The sequence below is a fragment of the Camelus bactrianus genome, chromosome 3 (genome assembly GCF_048773025.1).
Source record: "Camelus bactrianus isolate YW-2024 breed Bactrian camel chromosome 3, ASM4877302v1, whole genome shotgun sequence".
Classification (NCBI taxonomy): Eukaryota; Metazoa; Chordata; class Mammalia; order Artiodactyla; family Camelidae; genus Camelus; species Camelus bactrianus.
The window spans coordinates 71623005-71643739 of NC_133541.1; the positions used below are offsets into that span (position 1 = coordinate 71623005).

At 37.2% G+C, this 20735-nt stretch overlaps 1 protein-coding gene across 12 annotated transcripts in view; it reads left to right on the top strand.

The window, feature by feature from the left end:
• The window catches only part of PAM (peptidylglycine alpha-amidating monooxygenase), a 188980-nt gene that overhangs the window by 21597 nt on the left and 146648 nt on the right, over positions 1-20735 (top strand). For all 12 annotated transcript variants that reach the window (XM_010971454.3, XM_045507869.2, XM_045507870.2 and 9 more), the window contains exons 2-3: positions 19203-19661; positions 20612-20732. In XM_010971454.3, the coding sequence (XP_010969756.1) occupies positions 19573-19661; positions 20612-20732 (210 nt within the window). In that variant the 5' untranslated portion in view covers positions 19203-19572. The remainder of the gene's footprint in view (positions 1-19202; positions 19662-20611; positions 20733-20735) is intronic.

Here is a 20735-nt window from a genome sequence, read left to right on the forward strand (position 1 = left end):
TGTAGATGCTACGCTAAAGACATTTAGCACTTTCATGGATAAGAATTCTCTTTGGTTCTATTTTCAGTCATTAGTTTAGAAGACAGTTTTCTTCACCTTAAGATAGTTTCAGTTTTGGATAGAAACTTGAACGCATTTCCATCAAATGAAAGTCATTAATGTACACACTATTTTACAGAAAAAAAGTATTGTATTCAGAGTAGACATATGTAAATTAGCTTCTAATTAACAAGTCCTTTGTCAGTTGTCTGCGTTTTCCCTGTTTATCAGCTATCATGAGTTATATCTGGATTTATGTTGATAATTTGACAACTATCCAAGTTCACCTTATTATCATTCAACTGATAGAATAGTTTCCTGCCTTCTGGGGACAAATGTATTGTATGGAAAATGAGCAAATGTGTGCAAAACAAATAGTGGCCTTTTGTAATTCTGCAAGGAGGGGGCACCTGCTGACATTTCATGTTCCTTTTAGTCCTTATGAAGCCTCTGCTCTTGCCAAAGTCCAGGAGATGGTGGTAAAGGATCTACACATCCTTGAACATACTGTGGTCTGGACTCACGAAGGGTCAGGGAGAACTGAAGTGCACACACTGTATGTTCACGAGGCCTTCTGTCATCTCACTCTATTCCAGTCTCAGCCGCTGACTTTGAGAGATTTCAGTGTATCATTTTTGGAAGTGGGTGGAAGTCGGTGCAGAGAACTTGACTAGAAGATAATCTAGCTATATCTGGTTCCCCTCATACATCAAAACCTCACCTCTGCCCTCATAGTAGCCTCTGAGCTCTTTATTCTCATCCAGATAGCACATTTAGAAACAAGATACAGAATCTTAGATTAGTGCAAATGAAATGGGTCTTCAGGACACTCTGTCACAGACCAGTCTAGATGTGTGTGGTGCAAGAAAGCAAAGATCAAGGAGGGGGAGGTACATGGGACTAATAGTTAGACTTTGGTCCTGAGAGGAAATTGTTGCTTTGGGAATTTGACCAGTAGAATGGATTATTATGCCTCAAATTTCAGATGATCGTCAGACTTCTGCAAAACCCTAGAATGCTCTGCATGTTGCAGGGTGACCAAAATTCCTAGGCCATGATTTTCAAAATTGATCCTCACCCAATCTGCATCAGAAAATACATATTCCAGGGCCTTAACCACAGTTACTAAAACTGAATCTGTAAACGTGAACCCTGGAATCTGCATTTTAAGTTCTGGATGATTCTAGAATTTGAACAAGAATGTGTTACAGATTTGCAGGAATTAAACTCAGATTTAGGAAGACCCAAAGGTGATGTGGATTCCAAAGACTTTCTGCTGGAAGCAGCTTCCTGGTTTTACCTCCAACCAGGCCCATCTAGACCTGAGCAGACACATTTCAGTAAGAACCACACTGACCTGAAGAGCAGAGAGTCTCAACCTGAATAACTTAAAATCATATATTCCTTGTCCCATTTCCAGTATTTATGACCGAGTAGATCTGGACTCAAGTGTTGATACAAGATCTATAATCAGAGGATTTAGGGGCCAATCAAGCTTATGGTTTTACTTATCTAGTCTAATTTTGCTTCAGAATCAGCCCCCAAGATGGTCCCACCTCCTGACTTGCTTCTGACCTTTCAGAAGGGCTTTGGTGTAGTGCAGCAGGTGGACAAGTAGACCAGATTTTGATACTGCTAAGACTGATGCTGGAGTACATTACTTTTTGGAACAAGTCCTGTCTTTCTGGTTGATCCTCATAGGAGTAAGTTTTTTTAAGTAAAATATGTAGTGTCCTTTCATGGTTATTGTCTTCTTTTGTCCTCCCAGAATCCCTCTGAGGTAAAGAGGGAAAGAATAGGTTTTGTTGTCCTCCTTTAAATATTTGTAATCAGAGTGAGTGCTGGAAATTCTATGTCAGGGCCAGCTTGGACATGACACGTAGACTTGAATTAGCTTGCTGCAAAGGCAGACTCAGGAATGCTTCTTGAGCATTTGTGAATCCACAGTTATGCGATACTCAAGTCTACTGCTATTACTAAATCTAAAGGCATTTGGAAAATCTACCTCTTTACCTCCCTTCAGTTAAATTATTGTTTCATCAAAATACAGTCTAATTGTATTCTAGGTAGTGCGGACTGCTGCCACAATTCTGAACAAACAGTTAAAGCACACATATGTTAAATCTCTAAGTAGTCCTATAATTTAGATGGAATTAGATAGGAAAAAATATTAAAAGGAAATGTATGGAAATGTTTTGCCAAAGATTAAGTGCTTTTTGTTTGTTTATGCCTCATTAATTGAAAGCGTTTGTTTTATTTTAAAATATCCAGTTATGCCTTTATACTTAGGTTGACAGAATTAAATAGAAACTTGCTCTTTTCAATTGAAAGAGAGTGTATGTGCCAAGGTTAGAGAGCAGTGGAGGTAGGTATTTTAGCTACAAAAGCTGCTTTGAAATACCAAAAGCAAAAAATAAGTGATGCATTTTACCATGGTCTTACTATTTAAACATTTAGTTTTCCTAAGAAAGATAAGTACTGAAAACATTATTTTAAGCTTTTATTGATTATTAAGAAATGTTTCTTCATGCTTTCTCCTTTTTTTTTTTTTTTCCAGTGTGTGACATAGAAAGGGGCCAATGTTTTTGGTACCATTCAGATGAATTTTAAAAATTCTGCATCACCTAGTCCAATTTTTGTCCTATGATTACTATTTGAGTCCTTAAACACAGTGTCTTGCCTAGAAATATTGCAGCTGAGTCATAAATTTCAGGTTGTATAATTAAAAAATGGCTATCAGATAATGTAACTATAATAAAAAATGACAAAGTAGGCATTGATTCCACAATACAAACTGTAGAACCTAAGAGTCAACATAATCTTATTGACTAGCACAGATGGACAGAGTCCAGAAGAGCAAACAGTGATTCTGGTAATTTGTGTGTCCTGGGCGCTTGTCAGAGTATGGGTGGGAAAGGGACACGTTGCAGGAGTAGTTTCTACATTTCATGAAAGCAGCCTTGGTGAAAGTCTGTGAAGCACTGATCCCTCTCTGCTCCCAACATGGATTCACCGCCAACACACTGCCCTGTGCTCCGCTTGCCTCTGGAGTTCCTACCACAAGATCGAATACAAATCTCAGCTGCGTCGTGCAGTCTTTTGAAATTGTCCTAGCTGTCAGGTGTCTCTCCTTCTCTCAACACTTGGTGCTCATAATTTTTGACACATAACATTCAGTATACACTCCCTTGGTTATTAGTTTCCTATTTAAGTATATAATTTGTGGGTGGTTCAGTGGTATATTTCTTGTCTCTCATCCAGAAGGCTGACAAAATGATTTTCTTAGGAAGACATTTTGTTGAGAGTCAAAGAAACACCAGAGTAATAGACAAGAGACACTTTTTCCCTGGTTCTGCTCTGAATTTAGAGAAGGAACTTTGAGCACTTAACCTACCTTTGTTTCTTTCCTCAGCCATTAAATGAAGAAATTGAACAAGATTATCTCAGGATAATCTACTTTAAAATTGCATTTCTGGGACTTCAGGTTCAATGTGAGCAGATTGACTCCATGATTTTTGTCTTCTTGACCTCCCCAAATCCCTCTAAAAAGGATAGTAAAATAACTTTAAAAGTTACATACCTACAGAGATAAAGAGACTAAGAGAGGTTCCACAATGAAGAAGAGAGTAATACATATTTGGAAAGTGGGAAGTGGAGGACTGGTAACAGACTTAGTAGAACAGGAGCTGTTTTAAATAAATGCCCTCAAGAGGCAAAACTCACGGGGAACAGGCTGCTCAGCCTCAAAGACAACATGTAAAGTTCAAGCCCTGGTGATATCAGTACCTTGGAAAGTAGGGATGCTCTGTGTGGGTAACATGGGAGGATTAATGTGAGAGTCTTCTCCAACCTTCTTCCCTGCCCTTCTCCCAGAACACTCAGAGCATTGTTCACCCTTTTAGGAGATGGGTGATTCTTCTCTAGAGAATTGAAAAGCCCTCAGATGGAAGGGGCACTTAGTGAACGGTATGACTTGAAAGGGAAAATTCAAAAAAAAAAGAAGGAAAAAGAGAAAAAGGAACTCAGCTGGAATGACCAACATAGAAAGAAAAAGTTGAAACTAGAAAATAGAGAAAGTTTAGAGGTAAAGTTGAAGAAATCTCAAAGAAAAAGGGACAAAAACAAAACAGAGACAATAGAAAGGAAATGGCAGGAAGATTTGAGAAGTGTTCCATCAGGTCCAATGTCTAATTATAGAAGTTCTAAGAAACAGATAACAGAGATAATTGAAGAAAAGAAATAATTAAGAATATTTATCAATCGAGTAGTTCAAAAGTCTTCAGATTTAAATGACCTAGCAAGATGAATGAGAATGCCCAGGAGAGTGAATGAGAAAAGACTCATATTGGGGAACATCAGTAAAAATTTAGAACAGAAGGCTAAAGAGAAAAATGTGAAAGCTTCCAGGCTAGGGGTAGAGGAGAGATATTGAGAGAGATCACTGATAAATGACAAAAAAATCAAAATGGCACCTGACTTTTCAGCAACTGGACTATAAGAAAGAAGGTAGAGGAGTAATAATATCTTTTAAATTCTTAGAAGAATTGATTGTTATCTTGTAAATCTGTATTCAACCAAACACAGTGAAGGATGGAGCTAAAATAAAGATACTCCATACATGATTCAGGAAACATGCTGTAGTTCCTGAACTCCGTAAAAATGAAAAGTTATACAAGAAAGTTAATCATAGGACAATTACTTGGCTCAGTGGAGAACAGTGTTTATGTAGCTTTAACAATTTAAATATTGATCTTACTAAAAATTGTGATATGCCTGTTGGAAAGCTGATGGAATGGGAAAGGGGGCTATAAGAGACTTCAATCCTCATATTCCAATGTAAAAAGTCAATATATAATGAATAGAATGTGAATTGGTAAGTGATAACATCAACACATTTGGCAAAATGAAGAAAAATACCAGAATAGTCTGCTAAAAGAGTGCCAAAGAATTGTATATCTGATGAGTAGGACTTGCAATAGCTGAGCAGAGAACTGCTGTTTTCCTTGTAGGATTTTAGTACTGTTTGACTTTTAACAGTATGTATATACTACTTTGATTTCAAAATTCATTTTAAAAAGTTTTTTTTTTCTTAAACTTGATGTGTATCCAAATTTGGTATGCATAATTTTTCTTAAACTTTACTGTGAGATCCTGGAAAATCATGTAATCTATTTCTTTGTATCCTTTGTTCCCATTCATTTGCCTAATATTTATTATGTCATGTTGGAGCAGGTAGGATGACACTCCAGTCTCACTGGATTTAAAAGGAAAAAAGAGTTCTAAGTGAAGATGAATATGAGGCCTTAGCAAACATAGAGCCTTGGGTAGGAGAAGGCATGGGAGTATATATTGAAATTCACACCCTTCCTTCTTGGTAACTCATAAACTTCTTCATGACCCTCCATCCTGCTGGGTAGCTGGGAAATAATTAAATTTTTCCCAATAGAGTTGTCTGGTTCTTCTGCTTTAACATTGTCTTTTCATGTAAATCTTTGGGCAATTTCTAAATTCAACTGCCTGTAAGGTGGGCTGTTCCTTCTCTTGCCTTCTGCCTTCCCTAGGGAGTGTCTGGGTTCAGGCAGAAGGAAGCAGCCTCTCTTTGAGCATCACTCCTCACTCAGTAGAATGGGTGGGAGAAACAGAAGGAAAACAGAAGGGGGACAGAGTATGGTGAATTAGCAATGGCTTTTGAAACGTCAGCTTGGATTGACACAATTCACTCCTGCTCCCCTTGCATTGGTTAAAGAAAGTCACAGGGATCTTTGGTACACAGGGCTCCTGTGCTACACAGCTGTGGGTAACAGAGGTGTGCGCCTTTATAGCAGATACAGTGCCCTACAAAAATCAGTCTTAGGGAGTTTTGAGATGAAGAATAGAGGAAAAAAAAACATAGGGGTAGAAAGAAGAGCAACAGTAGTCACTGACTACCACACTAAGTCTCAGACTGAAATTAATTTGTGGGGAAAATATGAGTGGACAGGAAACTCAAAGTATTGGGTTTCATTTGGGGAAAACAAAAAGCAGGATAATGTAGTGACTGGATTGGATCGGTGTGGAGCAGAAGGACTAAGGGATCCAGAGAATCTGAAGCTGACTGTGTGGGGAGAATTCTGCTCAGTAATCAGATGTACTCTCCAATTAGTTTAGGAAATATTATTTTATGTGCATAGAAGTGTGAATGCTTCTTCTTAGAATTTTTCTATAATTTTATTAATGTTGACTTTCTTAAAAAAATTCAAAAGATTTCAGGAGTGAGTGAAATGCTTAGGTCATGTGCATGTGTATTTTGATTATGTATTGGAACACGTTGCATAATTAAACTTAAATATTTTAATGATATCTCATTTGCTATATCCTTAGAGAATAATTGTAACTCAGTAAAGAATTTCCCCTCTAGTGTGTTTTGATTTTACATAACAAAGGCTGCCTTAATGAACCTTTATCTCATTACAATGTAATACCAATAGTGATTTAAATATCAAAATGAAAGGGAGAATTTATCACAGTTTTAATCTCTTTTAGGCAAATTTATACTGCTTAATCCATTTATTTTTCTGATTTTAAAATTAGCATTTGGTTAAGATAAAATTTACTGATAAAAGATGTTGACCTCTTGGATAGCAAGCAAATTTTTGATATTTTATAAAAAGATAAGGAGACAATGACAAAGTTTCAGGAACAAGAGATAAAGTAGGCCATCTTATAATGTTAATTTAGCTTAGCCAGAATAAAACAGTTAACATTATTTTAAAAAATATCTTAAGACACCTCCATGGCCTTGTTCAAGACAAAGATAGCATATGTTAGTGCTGTGTTATTATTTATGAGGAAGATATTTCAGCTTTTTTCCCTCAACCTTAACTTAATGGTCAGAGAATTTAAAGCATCTTTTTCCATTATATTTGAATTAACTCCACTCATATTTAACAATATCATTCTTTCATCTCTGTCATTCAGCTTTTTTAAAAATAATAGATGAAGGTACCATGAAATACAATACAATTTCCACCATGCCAAAGGAGCAGTGGTCAGCACAGTATCTTGCTAGATGTAAACCAGCATGACCAATCTAGAAGATGCCTTCCCAGCTAGTATCCATCGCTGCATCAATGAAGCAATCATCTGCTGGACATTATGGTAGTGAAAATGACCAGCAGGTCAAGCATGGGCCATTAATTTTGAATGCATATGACAGAGTCATGAATTTCCCAGAAAATCGTATTGAAAGATAAAATGGTCAGCTTCTTTTAAGGATATTCTGATATACCTTATGGCTGATTATGGGAACCGGTGATTATTTTATAGTTTTATTTTGCCAAAAGAGTTTTAATAGGTTTGATGATGACCTTGATGTATTTCTAAGTAACAATAAAAAGATCAGTATTAAATCTAGACCTTTTGTACTTTTATGAATAGTATACTTAAAGGCTTACGGTGCTATTTTTTCTGTTTGGTTTTTATTTTTACCAAATCTTTAGGAATATGTCCTTTCAAAAGAGGCAACAGTCTTTTGGTGGAATTACTGGACTGGAAGTACATTGCTTTATCAATAGAGTTTTACGTATTGTCATGAGTTAGTTGTATCATGATCCAAGGTTTTAGATTTGCATGATTTCTTCACTGTTTGAGAGACTTAACCTTATGATAATAGAAATTCATCATAATTAGAAGCAGATTTTTTAAAATTTATGCATATATACTGACTTTTAAAATTTCATTTGAAGAACTGAAACAGTTGCATTTCAGAAGAACTATCTTCTGGTAAGGTAATTCACATAATCCCTCTATTTAGAAATAAACATTAAATTCAGCAGAGTCAAGTAAATAGTAGTAAAACAGATTACTCATATAACATTTAGCATTTTTGTAGTACTTAGTAGTCATATAGCACATTTCATCTTTAAAATGCCTTAGCAACAATAAGTTGCATTTCTTGTCAATATTCCTATAAAGAGATAGGCAAGAATTACTAATAAGAATATGTTTGTCTTATTTAAATCCCAAGCATCTAGTTGGGTCTACCACTTGATATTTGTTTGTTCCCAGGAAATGTCTAACTGCTTTTAGAATATAAATGCATGTTATTTACCTCCACCACTGATTTCTTTGGGCGATTGGTTCTGCAAATCTGCCTCTATGTAGTTTCCTTAAGTTGTGCAACACAGATTTGAGCCATGATATACAGTACCTCTCAGTGCTGGTGTCCAGCAAATATTTCCTAATAATCTTGACATAACAGTGGTAATTCCCTTGAAATATAAATTGTTATTCCTGATTAGTGACACACATTTCAAATAATTCAGGTTAAGATTTTAGTTCTGCTTTTGCTGAATGCCAGAGTTGCTGTTTTTACTCTTATGTTTAGTGGTAGGAAGAGTGTTTAAATTTGGATTTCTTAGTCCTGTGTTTTTCCTAACTTCAGTGATAATTGCACAGTGCCTGCCATCTGAAGGTGTTCTGGTACTCTGAAACTTTACTTAAAGATGAGACATAAGTAGATTCAGAATGAACAGTGCAAAATTAGAAAAATAAAAGAAAGATTTAAAAATGTATCCATTGGTAAAGCTGAGCTCAGAACACCAATAAATGGCACTTTTCTCATTTCAGAATTTGCTCAGATGATTCTGTTTCTCTAGATAGCCCTTGGATTTATCATTTAGCAATATACCCTATTTATACAGGAGAAAACCAAGGCTTAGAAATGTGAAGTGAATCCCTAAAATGGGACTTGGAGCCACAATTTCTGATTTTAAGTGTAAACCTGCACTCTACACGTTACACCACTGGTTTCTGCCTGTTGGCTCTGAATCCACCGGAAGAGGGAGATTTGAGGTGCAGCCTGGGGTCCCTGACGGGAAGCAGGCACGGTACAGTGTGAAAGAACAGGTCTCACGCTCGTGTGTACTGCTGATTTTAGTTATATGGGGCATAAAGTACAGATTCACTTAAAAGTGTTACTGAATCAGTCATAGTTTATTCAGCGTTTACATATTCTCTTAATAAATACCTGAAGTACAGCCTCTATCAAATGTAGCCTGGCAGTTAGTAGCTCCTGCCTCTGAAATCAGCCTGTGGTAATGTTAAGCAAATTCCTTAACCTCTCTTTGCCTCTATTTCCTCATCTGTAAAACGTAGATAATACTATAACATAGCTCATAGGATGTTGTGAGAACTAAATTAAGTAACACAAAAAATAGTAAAAACACAGCCTGGCATATAGCAAATACTCAGTAATTGTTAAATATTATTTTAATCATTAATAGTATCATTATTACAGTGTGTAAGTACATGAAATGTTGTGACTTTAAGAGGGGATTTTCACATTTCAAAGATGGCAATCACTTCTTTATACAGACTTCCCGTGTACCTCTTTATTTTGGTTAAAATTGGCAACACAGTTGGACTATTTCACATTTTTCTGTGACTTAAAAATTTGACTTTTTGTTGTGATATAACTCAAGGTTGGGGCATATAACTTCAGTGATGGGAGAGAGGGTGAATAAGATCAACATGCTTGTGCCTCACTTCCTTGGAGTGATACTTGGGGATGGCAGCCAGTGTGTTCCCTCAGGCCCAGAGGCTCATGGGCCTCGTCTTTTTTCAACTCTCATTTCATTTCCAGGGTGTGATGCAAATCACTATGGGAAACTTTGTAAAAAAGACTAAATATTGGGGAAGAGCAAGCCAGTCTGTAAGCACCTTGTTAAAATAAACCACTGCTTCCTAAACTCAAGACAGTAAGAAATAGTTTAATAGCAATGAAATAAATTCCCCACCTGTTTGTGCAGCAGTATCAAAGACTTCTAGCAAACATAAGAATGCTTTGATCCTTTTCAGCCAGAAGAAAATTATGAAGCTCTGCACTGATAGTTCATGGGGAGTTTGGGGACACTGATCAAAGAAAACTGTATTATTATAGATGAGAAATTAAAATAACTGAATGTAAGCTACTTCAGTACAGTGTACTTCTTTCAGTGGTGAATTGCATACCTAAAAATTCAAATGGTTTTCTTATGATTAAGCTATGTTTTATTGTGGCTTCTATACTCTAAAATAAAAGACATTAAAATGTTTTTAAGCAACTGTTTCTTTCGTTAATGACTTTCAAATTATATAGTTGAGATGGATTGAGGGGGCAATGTGTGGTGTATATTTTATAGAATCCCTCTAGGTTACTGTAAACTCAACTGAGCAGAATTATATAAATGAGAGAATGCTTTGACATTCTTTCATGATCTTTAAGAAAAATTCCCATAAGTTTTTCAATTATATAATGGCATTATATGATTATAGATTCCACTTTAAGTACTGTAATTATACAGCTGAGAGGCTTAAAGACAAGGATGGCAAAACTTTTATAATAGCAAGGAGTATGTTTATGGGCATTTTACTGTGATCATTTGAACATTTGAAATGGAAAACTTAAGAATCATTTGAAAATTTAATTCTGCTATGGGAGAAAATGCTTCTGGGTGAATAGCACAGAAGACAAAAGATAAAGTTTAGTGTTATTTTTGAGTGAAAATCTAGACATTTCCTGTAGATTTTTTTGCTTATCAAGAAAAAGAATACTTATTTTGTAACTGCATGTTCTGAATCTGAGCCAGATTCATGTGTAGTTAATAACTCCTGCCTCTGAAGTCATAGGGAGGCGTTTAACAAAATATGTACTAAAATGCTTCGGGGGTAACTATGCCTAAGGATGTGGAATCATAAACAGGGGAAAAAAATCCCTGCAAAATAGGACAGCTCATTAAAAAAAAATATGTTGATCAGTTGCAAGAAAGACAGAAGGAAAGGCAGATCCTCCCCTTCAGACCACATTCCCCCAAGGCCAGCGCCTGGCACTAAGTATTTGCACTTAAATGCAGTACCCTCCCACCCTTCATTCTACAACAACTTCCTCTTAAAAATAAAAGAAAATAATAACGCAAAGACTCACCAAGGAAGCATCACAAAGATAATGGAAAGATCTTTCAATACTTAAATCAGCCAATGAGTCACACTTTATTGAAAAAAAAAAAGACTTGAAATTTAGTCAGGTCTTAGATATTAGTTTCAAACTAATTCCTCAGAAACCTCACTGATGAGGAAGAAGAGAGCTTATTAATTTTTGAATTGGCACATTATGGAGATAGCCTGTAAGTCTAGCTCCTCATCTCTGACTTGTGCTGTGAGTGAGGACAGAAGTCCCTGAGGGCGCTCTGCCTTGCTGACCGACTCTGCTCAGGGCCTGCTCCCCCAGCTCAACAAGAACTATAAGGAAGGCGGCCAAAGCGGCAGAAGTGCTTTGTGCTCTACTTCTGAAACTAAATTCTGTGTCACGTTCTCAGCTTATAAATAAATAAGATACCTAGTGGGCAAGTGAGTAGCATACAAAGGAGCCGTTCCACCTCTCTGGCATCATCAGTAACGGTTAGTGCCTCCCTGTGCAGTGCGCTAGTCTCTCGAGAACTTCCTAGTGCAGCCCTTAGAACTAAAGGATGTGTGCTGATTGGAACACAGGGATTTGTTTTATCTTGCATTAAAATATGCTAGCACTGAATTTAGAGACGTGTTATGAAGTAACATTTGTATTAGTCAAAGCTGAGAAATTTAATTAAGACTAATGTCTCTTGTTTTTTCCCCCATGGAAGTATTTACAGGACCGAGCAATTTGATGACTAATGGACATATTTAAAGGGCATCTGGTACTGATCACAGAAACCAAAAAAATAAATAAATAAAATTTGTTACTGTTGGCAAGTTCCTATTGCAGTAGAATCACATGCTGAATGGGACCTCTGAGATTGCTTAACATATATATTCTAATAGATGCCCAGACAATTTTGACTTGCAAGGGAAGGATACTTCAAATTGGCTGCATATTAGAAGAAATGAATCCCAAACAAACACACGTGCAGAAAATGCCATTCAGTTTGGTGTGCCTTGCTAATGAAGAGAGCCTTAAAAAAAAAATAGAAAAGGAAAGAAGCACCAACTTTGTATATCTATGGGGCAGATGCTATGCTGCCGTATGTAGGGTTAAGTTTACCTTCTTACATAAAGAAAGGATGAACCTCTGGGATCACAACACAAATGACTTTAGGGTACAGCTAGTAATGTTCATGAGAAAAGCTGGTGAGGTGTTAAAAAAAAAACAAATGGACAGACAACAAAACTGCACCTCAGTGGTAAGCGACAGTTAAAACAACTACTGTTGGCCTCAGGATCCTGGAATAAACAGGGTGCAGCAGGGTCTGTGGTGATCTGCAGATTGCCCGCCCTGTCTAAGATGGAAGACACTTAGTTCAGCTAATTGTTCCCATGTGGAAATGTGGGTCCAGTGATGCCAGATTTTACAACTCTTCAAGAGACACTTTTTATGTGAAATCTTTTTGTTTTAAAATGTTTACTCAGAATTCAAATGCAGGGGAAGAGTTAGGAAAAATTCTTACAAGCAAACAAAGCCTACCATTGGGACCAGATTTGGACCCTTGTCACAGATCTTCAACTTGTTCTTTCTGAGTTAGCTAAATGAGGAGTGTTTGTAAGGCTGTCGGGGAAATGTTAATGCTTCCTGATATATGAATGAAAAAAAGACTAGGATACATTTATAGCTGAGCTGTTAAGGGGTTCAACTGTGGTGTCAGATTGCTGGTGTTTATATTTTGGCTGTGGACCCTGGGCAAGTTACCAACTCTCTCTCTCTGTCCAGTTTTCACTTTGGTAAAATGGGAATGATAATGGTATAGATTTCATAGAGTTTCTGTAAGAATTCAGATGAGCTAATCTATAGATAAGGCTCATTAATACAGTACCTGGCACTTCGTAACTGCTCAGTAAGTACTGGCTATAATTATTTCACAGTAAGATGATATTCAGAGGATTTGTGTTTTGTTGTCCTTGAAGAAGACATACCCTGGGAATGTAGAGAGTTTGTTTAATGGTGAAGAGTATGAGTCAAGAGGATGGATTCTGCAGTCTGCTAGCCAGGATTTGAATCCTTACTCTACTGCTGTGTAACCAGAGCAAGTTAATTAATATTCCTAAGCTTTAGATCTCTCATCTGTATAATGAGAATAATTACTGGTACTTTAAAGTCATAAGAATTCAGTGAGATAATATGCAGAAGGTCAACGCCTGGTGTATAAGTCAATAAACGTTACTTGCTGTTGTGATAATTCTTTTCCCATTCTTTAGGTGTTCCGTATTTGCAAGCACTTTAAAAAATCAGTTTATATCTTATTATACGTATTTAAAGGGAATTATGTTTATTTAAAATTAAGCTTCATCTTAACCATATTATAACAGTAATTCTCAACTAGGGTGATTCTTTATTTTACCTTCCAGAGGACATTTGGAAATGTCTGGAGGAATTTTGGGGTGTCACAACTGTAGGGAGTGCAACTGGAATCTAGTGGGTAGAGTCCAGAGATGCTGCTCAACATCTCGTGATGCACAGGACAGTCCTCTGCCACAAAGCATCATTCATCCCCAAATGTTGCTAGTGCTGAGCTTGAGAAACCCTGCCTTACAGCTAAATAATCACCATAAAATTTAGTTTGTAAAGTTATTGCCAAGCAAAAGAAGAAGAGTTACGTTTCAAAACACCACCTAACTCGGGTGGAAGTTGATACATACATTGAAATCTGTAGAATCACATTCAATATTTTTTAAAAAATTGCATTTCCCTTTTTTCTTCCAGTTACAAAAGTGATAGAAGCTTGTGAAAGTTAAAAGACTGCAAAAGTGGTTAAATGGACAGTGAACATTCCCTCCTTTCTTTTTTTCTTACCTCATTTACCTTCAATCTCCATTGAAGATCATTGGAAATATAATTGAGTTATATTACTTCAGAATTTTAAATACTTGTGTATACTGTTCTGTAATTTGATTTTTTAAAAATTAATGTCCTTCTTTTCTTTTCCTGAAAAATTCAGTCCTAAAGCTGTTACGTGGGGCAGAGCAAGACAGGCGTTCAGGACAGGTAGCCAGGCATAAGGTATGGAGCCCAGCTAGTGTAAGGAGGGAATCAGCGTGGTGGGGTTGATGGCCTGGCATGGGGCGTCACAGCCCAAATAGGGCGAAGAGGGCACCCACGTGTGTAGGCAGCCCACTACAGGGTGTCAGCAAAGGCCATGTGGGATGAAAAACACAAGGAGCAAGGCCTGGTGAGGCATTCTGAGCCCAGACGGGAGAGGGCACAGAAAGCAAGGAAGTGCTCAAAAGATGATGGGACATGTTGAAAGGACACGAAAGCTAACTTAAAGGAGTCACAACTGATATAATTTGAGCATCAAAGTAAGTAAAGTAAATAAATAAAGTTAGTAACAGATTAAAACCCATTGAATAAAATAGGAAACTTTGTGTCCATTACAATATAGTAAGTAAATGAGTAGAATGAAAGTTTGATGAGAAATGGAATATTTATAAAGTCAAAGATAACTTCGCCACCAAAAAAATATTAATTACAAAGGGAAAACTGTTAACTTTACAGTGGAAAAGCCTGGAAGACACCACCTTAGTCATATGATCGAAGTTAACATCATCAGTAATGACAAATCAAAATTGCATGCCACCTAAAAAAATGCCGTGGTAGCCAGCTTCCAGGATGATCCTTGTCTCCTAGTATTCATGCCCTTGGGTAGACTTCATCCACACTGAAGGCTGACCTGTATAATGGTTAAGATATTACAGAAATGATGGTATGAGGCTTCTAATGCTAGGACCCAAAAGGTAAAGCTTACTTGGGGAGAAGCCAGCTGCCATGTTATAAGGACACTCAAGCAGCCCTAGAGAGAGGGCCACACAATAAGAAGATGTTTCTACCAACAGCCAACACTAACTTGCCAGCCTTGTGAGTGAACCATCATGCCAGCAAATCCTCCAGCCCCAGGCAAGCCTTCAGATGGTTGCAGCCCTTGCCAACATCTTGCTTGCAACCTCACGAGAGAATCACTCAGCTAAGCTGCTGCTTTACCTGATGCACAGAAACTATGTGAGAGAATGTTTATTGTTTTCAACTACTAAGTTTTGGGGTAATTTCGTACGCAGCAATGGGCAGCTAATACAGATGCTGTGAAAAGAACATCCATGGTATTCCTGCCAGAGATGCACAACCTGAATCTAGTCCTAATAAAGAGAAAACAAACACTTTAATAGAGAGGCTTTCTGCAAAGTAACTGGCCTGCAGTCTTCAATAGCGTCGAGGGCATAAACATTAAAGACAGAAACTATCCTGGAGTGAAGGATACTGTGTAGAGACTTGACAACTCTACATCCAGAGGTTGATTCTGAACTGGATTCTCTTGCTATAAGGAATATTATTGGGACAGTTAGCAAAGTTTGGAGACTGCAGATTAGATGTTAGAGTAATGTGTCAATGTGAATATTTTTATTTTGATGGCTGTACTGTGGTCATGTAGTGGAATGTACTTTAGGAAATACATGCTAAAGAATTCAGGGGTGATGAGGCATCAGGTCAGCAATTTATTCTCAAATGGTTAATGAGAAAAAGATCTTTCACTGTACTTGCAAATTTTCATAAGTTTGAGACTGTTCAAACATTTTCAGAAATTATGCAAAAAGGAAAAATGTGTCCTAGAATATGACCCTGCCTATAAAACAGACCCATCTGTCCTTTTTGAAAGGGATGCATAGTATGCCCCCAGATTTTCCCAGTCTCCTACTGATGAGCATTTAAATCGATTTCAGTTCTTTGCTATCATAAACATCCAGTTATCTGTTATTATAAACAATGTTAGTAAATACCCTTATAAACATGTTTGTGCCTTTGTTCAATTTTTACCCAAGAATAAATCCCTAGAGTCAAAATGCTAAGTAAATGGATATGCATTCTTAATCAGTTGAATTATAAGTCATTGTAGGAAGCCACATAAAATTTCAAGAGAAAATGAAATTTATAATTTGGTCATTATTTTCATTTGTTTTTTTCCCCTGCTAGAAAGTAATCTCTGTAAGAGTGGGAACTTTATCTGTCTTGATTATCACCATTCCCAGCATTAATGGTAGTCCTAGACACTCAATAAATATTTGTAGCAGCAATAGTAATAGCAAACGTTTATTTTGTGCCTGGCTCTTTTCTAATGAATTTATTTATTCCTTGTAACAAGCCTATGAGATAGGTGGTAGGATTATTTCCATTTTGCAGATGAGGAAACTGAGGGAGAGAGAGGCTAAGCATTTGCCTAGTTTCACAAGGCTAGTCAACGTGGAGCCAGGAGTCCAGTTTTTCTCCAGCCTCTGTACTAAACTGGTTCTCTCTTGCTGGTAAATCAATAAGTGAATGGCCAGTGTATTTATTTGGCTTCTTCGACCACTTCCAAATTTTAACTATCTTTTTGGGGTTTTTTCCCCCTTTTTCAAATGAAAATTGAAGAGAATAGACGGCTCACTTTGTAAAAGCCGAATTAGTTTTATGGTGCTCTGTACTACACTATCCTTACTACATAATAATACTGCTCCTAGAATTAATATTTGTACAGGTATAAACTGTACATCATTCTTACTAAGAATTGATAATGTGTAAACAGAATATTTGCTTTGTGTTACAAGTAAAATAGTACATCTGGGTCCACAGCTAGAGTCTAGGATGCAGGACCTTTATGACTTATTTTTCAGACATCCTCTGCTCCCCATTTGGGCTCCCATGCTCCTGCACCTGGTAGAAGCACTCTCCATCTCCCACAGTGAAAACCCAACCATACCCCAAGCTCTTGCTCAGTAGCCACCTCTTCTATTGAAGACTGCTTTACCTTTCTCTTTTTTCTTACCCTCCTCTTGAAGGCTGAAATTATCTTTCCTTCCTCAAAATTTCCCAAGTCCCTTTTATGTATTCTCATAGGAATGCTACAGCCTAAACATACCTGATATTAATTGTGTCAGGTCCCCATCTCCCTTAACAGACTATATTCTCTTTTGGTTTTATTCACTTTATAAAACCCCAACACATAGTATTTTGTACAAAATATAAAATTATGGGGGTTTTTGTATTAGAGAATGAATTTTCTCAAGGAAATATATTTTGAATTTTTAAAATCCTAAACAAGACTACAAAGATTTGAATATTATATATGTAAGTCCACAATTATCAGGCATTGTAAAATATCAAATGAAATGATGACATGATTTTTTTTTTTCATAGGATAATTTGTCTTTTGTCTTTAGTTAAGACATTAAGAACCAAGAAGCATATTTCGCTTTCATTTCTATAAGACCTTTTGTTCTGTTCACGGCTGCAAACAGCAACTTTGCTTTCACCCACAACTTCAGTTCCCTCTTCTTTCGGTGGGTGGTTCAGGGACACCAAAGGTAATAAAATCAATCAAAGAGATAAGTGGAATTTTTTTCAAAGACAAGAACTTAAGGATGTGTTCCTGTTACAGAGTTTTAATACTACATTTGTTTTCAAGTGTTTATAAAATACCAAATATCCCTGCCAGCTGGAAAGACTGTCCTTGAATCCTGTTCTGTATAATCCATTCTTCACTTATATTTAAAGAAAAAAGAGAACTTCAGGGAATATTAAGTATTGTCATTACACAGGATTATATTTTGTTGTAAGCAAAGGCAACAGCATAGCCTGCAGGCCAGTGTTTCTCTTCCCCCATAAGAAGTTCTTTCCTTTACTCACAGGATTCCAACATAGCTGAAGGTTTTTGTTCTGAAAGCTCACATAGCAAGCCAGAGAAAGTTCAAACAAATATCATCAGTCTTTTAAAAATGTCATTGCTTATGTAAATTAACTGTAGTCTCTGGATGCTGGTGAGCCTCAAGCATCCTTGGATAGGTTGGACATTCAATCATGTTTTATTTATATTTGGTATAAGGTATATTTCTTCTAGAAAGCAGTGGCCATGAACTCTTCTGATTTAATTTAAACTTTAGTTCTTGCTTTTTGTTTGTTTTAGTTTAGTTTTTCTTTGTTTTTTTTTTTCTTCTGTTTCTTTGTTTATTTGTTTTGTTTTGTTTAGATTAGCTTCAGTATCTTGTGATTTCCAGAGCATAATGTAGAGGCTAATTTATTATTGTGGAGCACCTCTGTATGATCTTAACTGATTTTTGCTTTTTACTGTTATTCGTCTGGTCAGTGGGTTTACTTGCAATTCCCCAAATCATGTTTATAATTAGTAAAATAAAACTTTAAAAAATCTTTTTCTTTGAAGGTATTTTTATGTTGTGAATGGCACATTTTAAAATAATGCCTTCTGACTAAAATGCACATACTTGATACATAGTCTGAAACATATTCAGAACAACAGTAAAGTCAAAACATACATGTTTCAAAATTTAGCATAGTTGAGTCCTCTTCACAAAATATATTGAGATGTTGCACTAGTTCTGCACAGCCTCTCATTTATATTAATGTTAAGTTCTTGATCATACCCTTTGTAGATAAAATTCATGTGGGGGGCAGCTGAGATCCTCCTAATTGCCTTGCATTGTAAGTCTCCAAACTTTATTCAGGAAAGAATATCTTTTGGGAGGCATGTCTCCCAAAAGGGAGTAATTATTACTTTGTATATTAGATGCAGGATTTTTAAACAGGTGCTTACATTTCATATATCATGTTAGCTGTAGAGTTTGGGTTTGTTTCAAAGTAATTCTGAGCATTTCAGTAGTTACTTCTGTGGTGATCATTCTTGGCAGGAGGCATCTTTTCTCCTTAGCTCTATAGCTCTGTGATGCATATATGTATATATGTAAACATGCCTTTGTTCTCAGAGTCTTTTTCTACCTGATTGCTGTTGTATACCAAGTGCTTTGTCTCTGCCTTGGTTTTTTTTTTTTTTCCTTGTGCCTTAGCCTATCATTTGTGTAACTTTGTTTACATTCAGCAGAGGTATTGCGTGCATTTTTGATAATAGAAAGGAGTGATATAGCAAGTAAGGAGAAGAAATCCGGAGAGTGAGGTGGATGTGAGGGTAAGAGGGGAAAGGAGTAGAGGGAAAAAAGGAGTGGGTGTGAGGGAGGAGGGAAGCGCAAAAGGCAGAATTCTTGGGGGCTGGTCGTGGGGGCGGGAGATCAACAGACCGGCATTTTACCCAGGCTTGGGCTCAAGCTTGTGAAACTACTAATGTATTAAAGAACCTCAGCTGGGATTTGCTGAGGACAAATGCTGTAATGTGTTAGTCATCCATTATCTGCTTCTATTTTTGCAGGTTCTGAATGATGACTGACGCGGATTTGTGTGATATCCCTCACAGTCCCTGTCATTCCCGAGTGATAAGCAGCCCGCACGTCTAGCCCCAGCACCAGGGCAGAAAGCAGCTCTGGAGGGAGGAGAGCTTCCGCTTGCGGACCGGACAAAAGTACCTCCTTCCCACGGGTTTCTGCCTGCGGCTCTTGATCCAGACACATCGCCTCGTCCAGCTCGCGGCTCTCCCGGGCAGGTGGTGTGTGGCCGCCGCTGGACGCCCGCCGCGCCCCGGCCATGAAGTAGCGGCTGCTGTTGGCGCCGCTGCCCGACCGCCGGCCCCAGCCTAGCGCTGCGCTGCCCGGTCCTCCCGGCGGGGCTGGAGCGGCGTGGCCATGGCTGGCTTTCGTAGCCTGCTAGTTCTCCTCCTTGTTTTCCAAAGCAGCTGTTTGGGTTTCAGAAGCCCACTTTCTGTCTTTAAGAGGTGGGTGTTTGTTTTTGTTTTCTTAAGCAGGCGAAATATTGTTTGGATGGTTTCTGTGCATGCGTTTGACAATGTAATCACTTTTATGAACCAGAGTGTTGGAGAAATATACATGGTTTATTAACTTCAATGAAATCTGTTGGAATTTTAGCACAGTAACTTCTGGTGAAGTCCCCTTTACAAAAAATGCCCACTGTATTGTACACAACGTGCTTTCAAAACTTAATTAGAAGTTGTGATTTCCAATATTAATCCCTCCCTCTTGGGGAGATATTTCAGGAACTATAATATAGTCGTTCAGTTTTGAATGAATGCCTTCTTGTTTATAGCAGCCTGAAGAATAAAATACTGAGATAGGTAAGTGGTAGGGAGAAGCAGATCACGGACTGTAATGGCTCAGGAGAAAACATTGAGCTGTATACTCGCTCCTCATAATTACCATGTTAAATATTTATGCTCTTGTACATTTGTAATTCACATCGCAATTTTCCCCCTACCTCAGGCAACTCTGTCTCCTAGCAATATTATTGTTGGTTTTTTTGTTTCTAACTGGTAACACTGGACACTCATAAAATAGTTACAAAAATTTTACTGGCTTGTAGTTAATATTTTTGCCGTTAGAGGATTGGCAGGCCTGTGATAATTCTAATTTATTAATACTGTATTTTCATTAACTAGAAACATATATATTTTTAACAAGTTTTTATTGAATCAAGTTTTAAATGTACCCTGCTTGGTTGCTTTGTTTATACTTTGCTTTCAAGCTGGGTATTTATTGCTCTTGGATTATACAATGCAATTTTGAGAATGTTACAGAACCCTATATAGTTCTTTTCATTGGGTCTTAAATTAAGAGTCTTCTAAAGTCATAGAATTCCTTTTTTTCCCTTCTCAGGTCCAGTTAAGATTCCATTATGTTCAAGGATATTGAAATTGTCTTCTTTTTTAAGGTTTAAAGAAACTACCAGATCATTTTCCAATGAATGTCTTGGTACCACCAGACCAGTAATTCCTATTGATTCATCAGATTTTGCATTGGATATTCGCATGCCTGGAGTTACACCTAAACAGGTG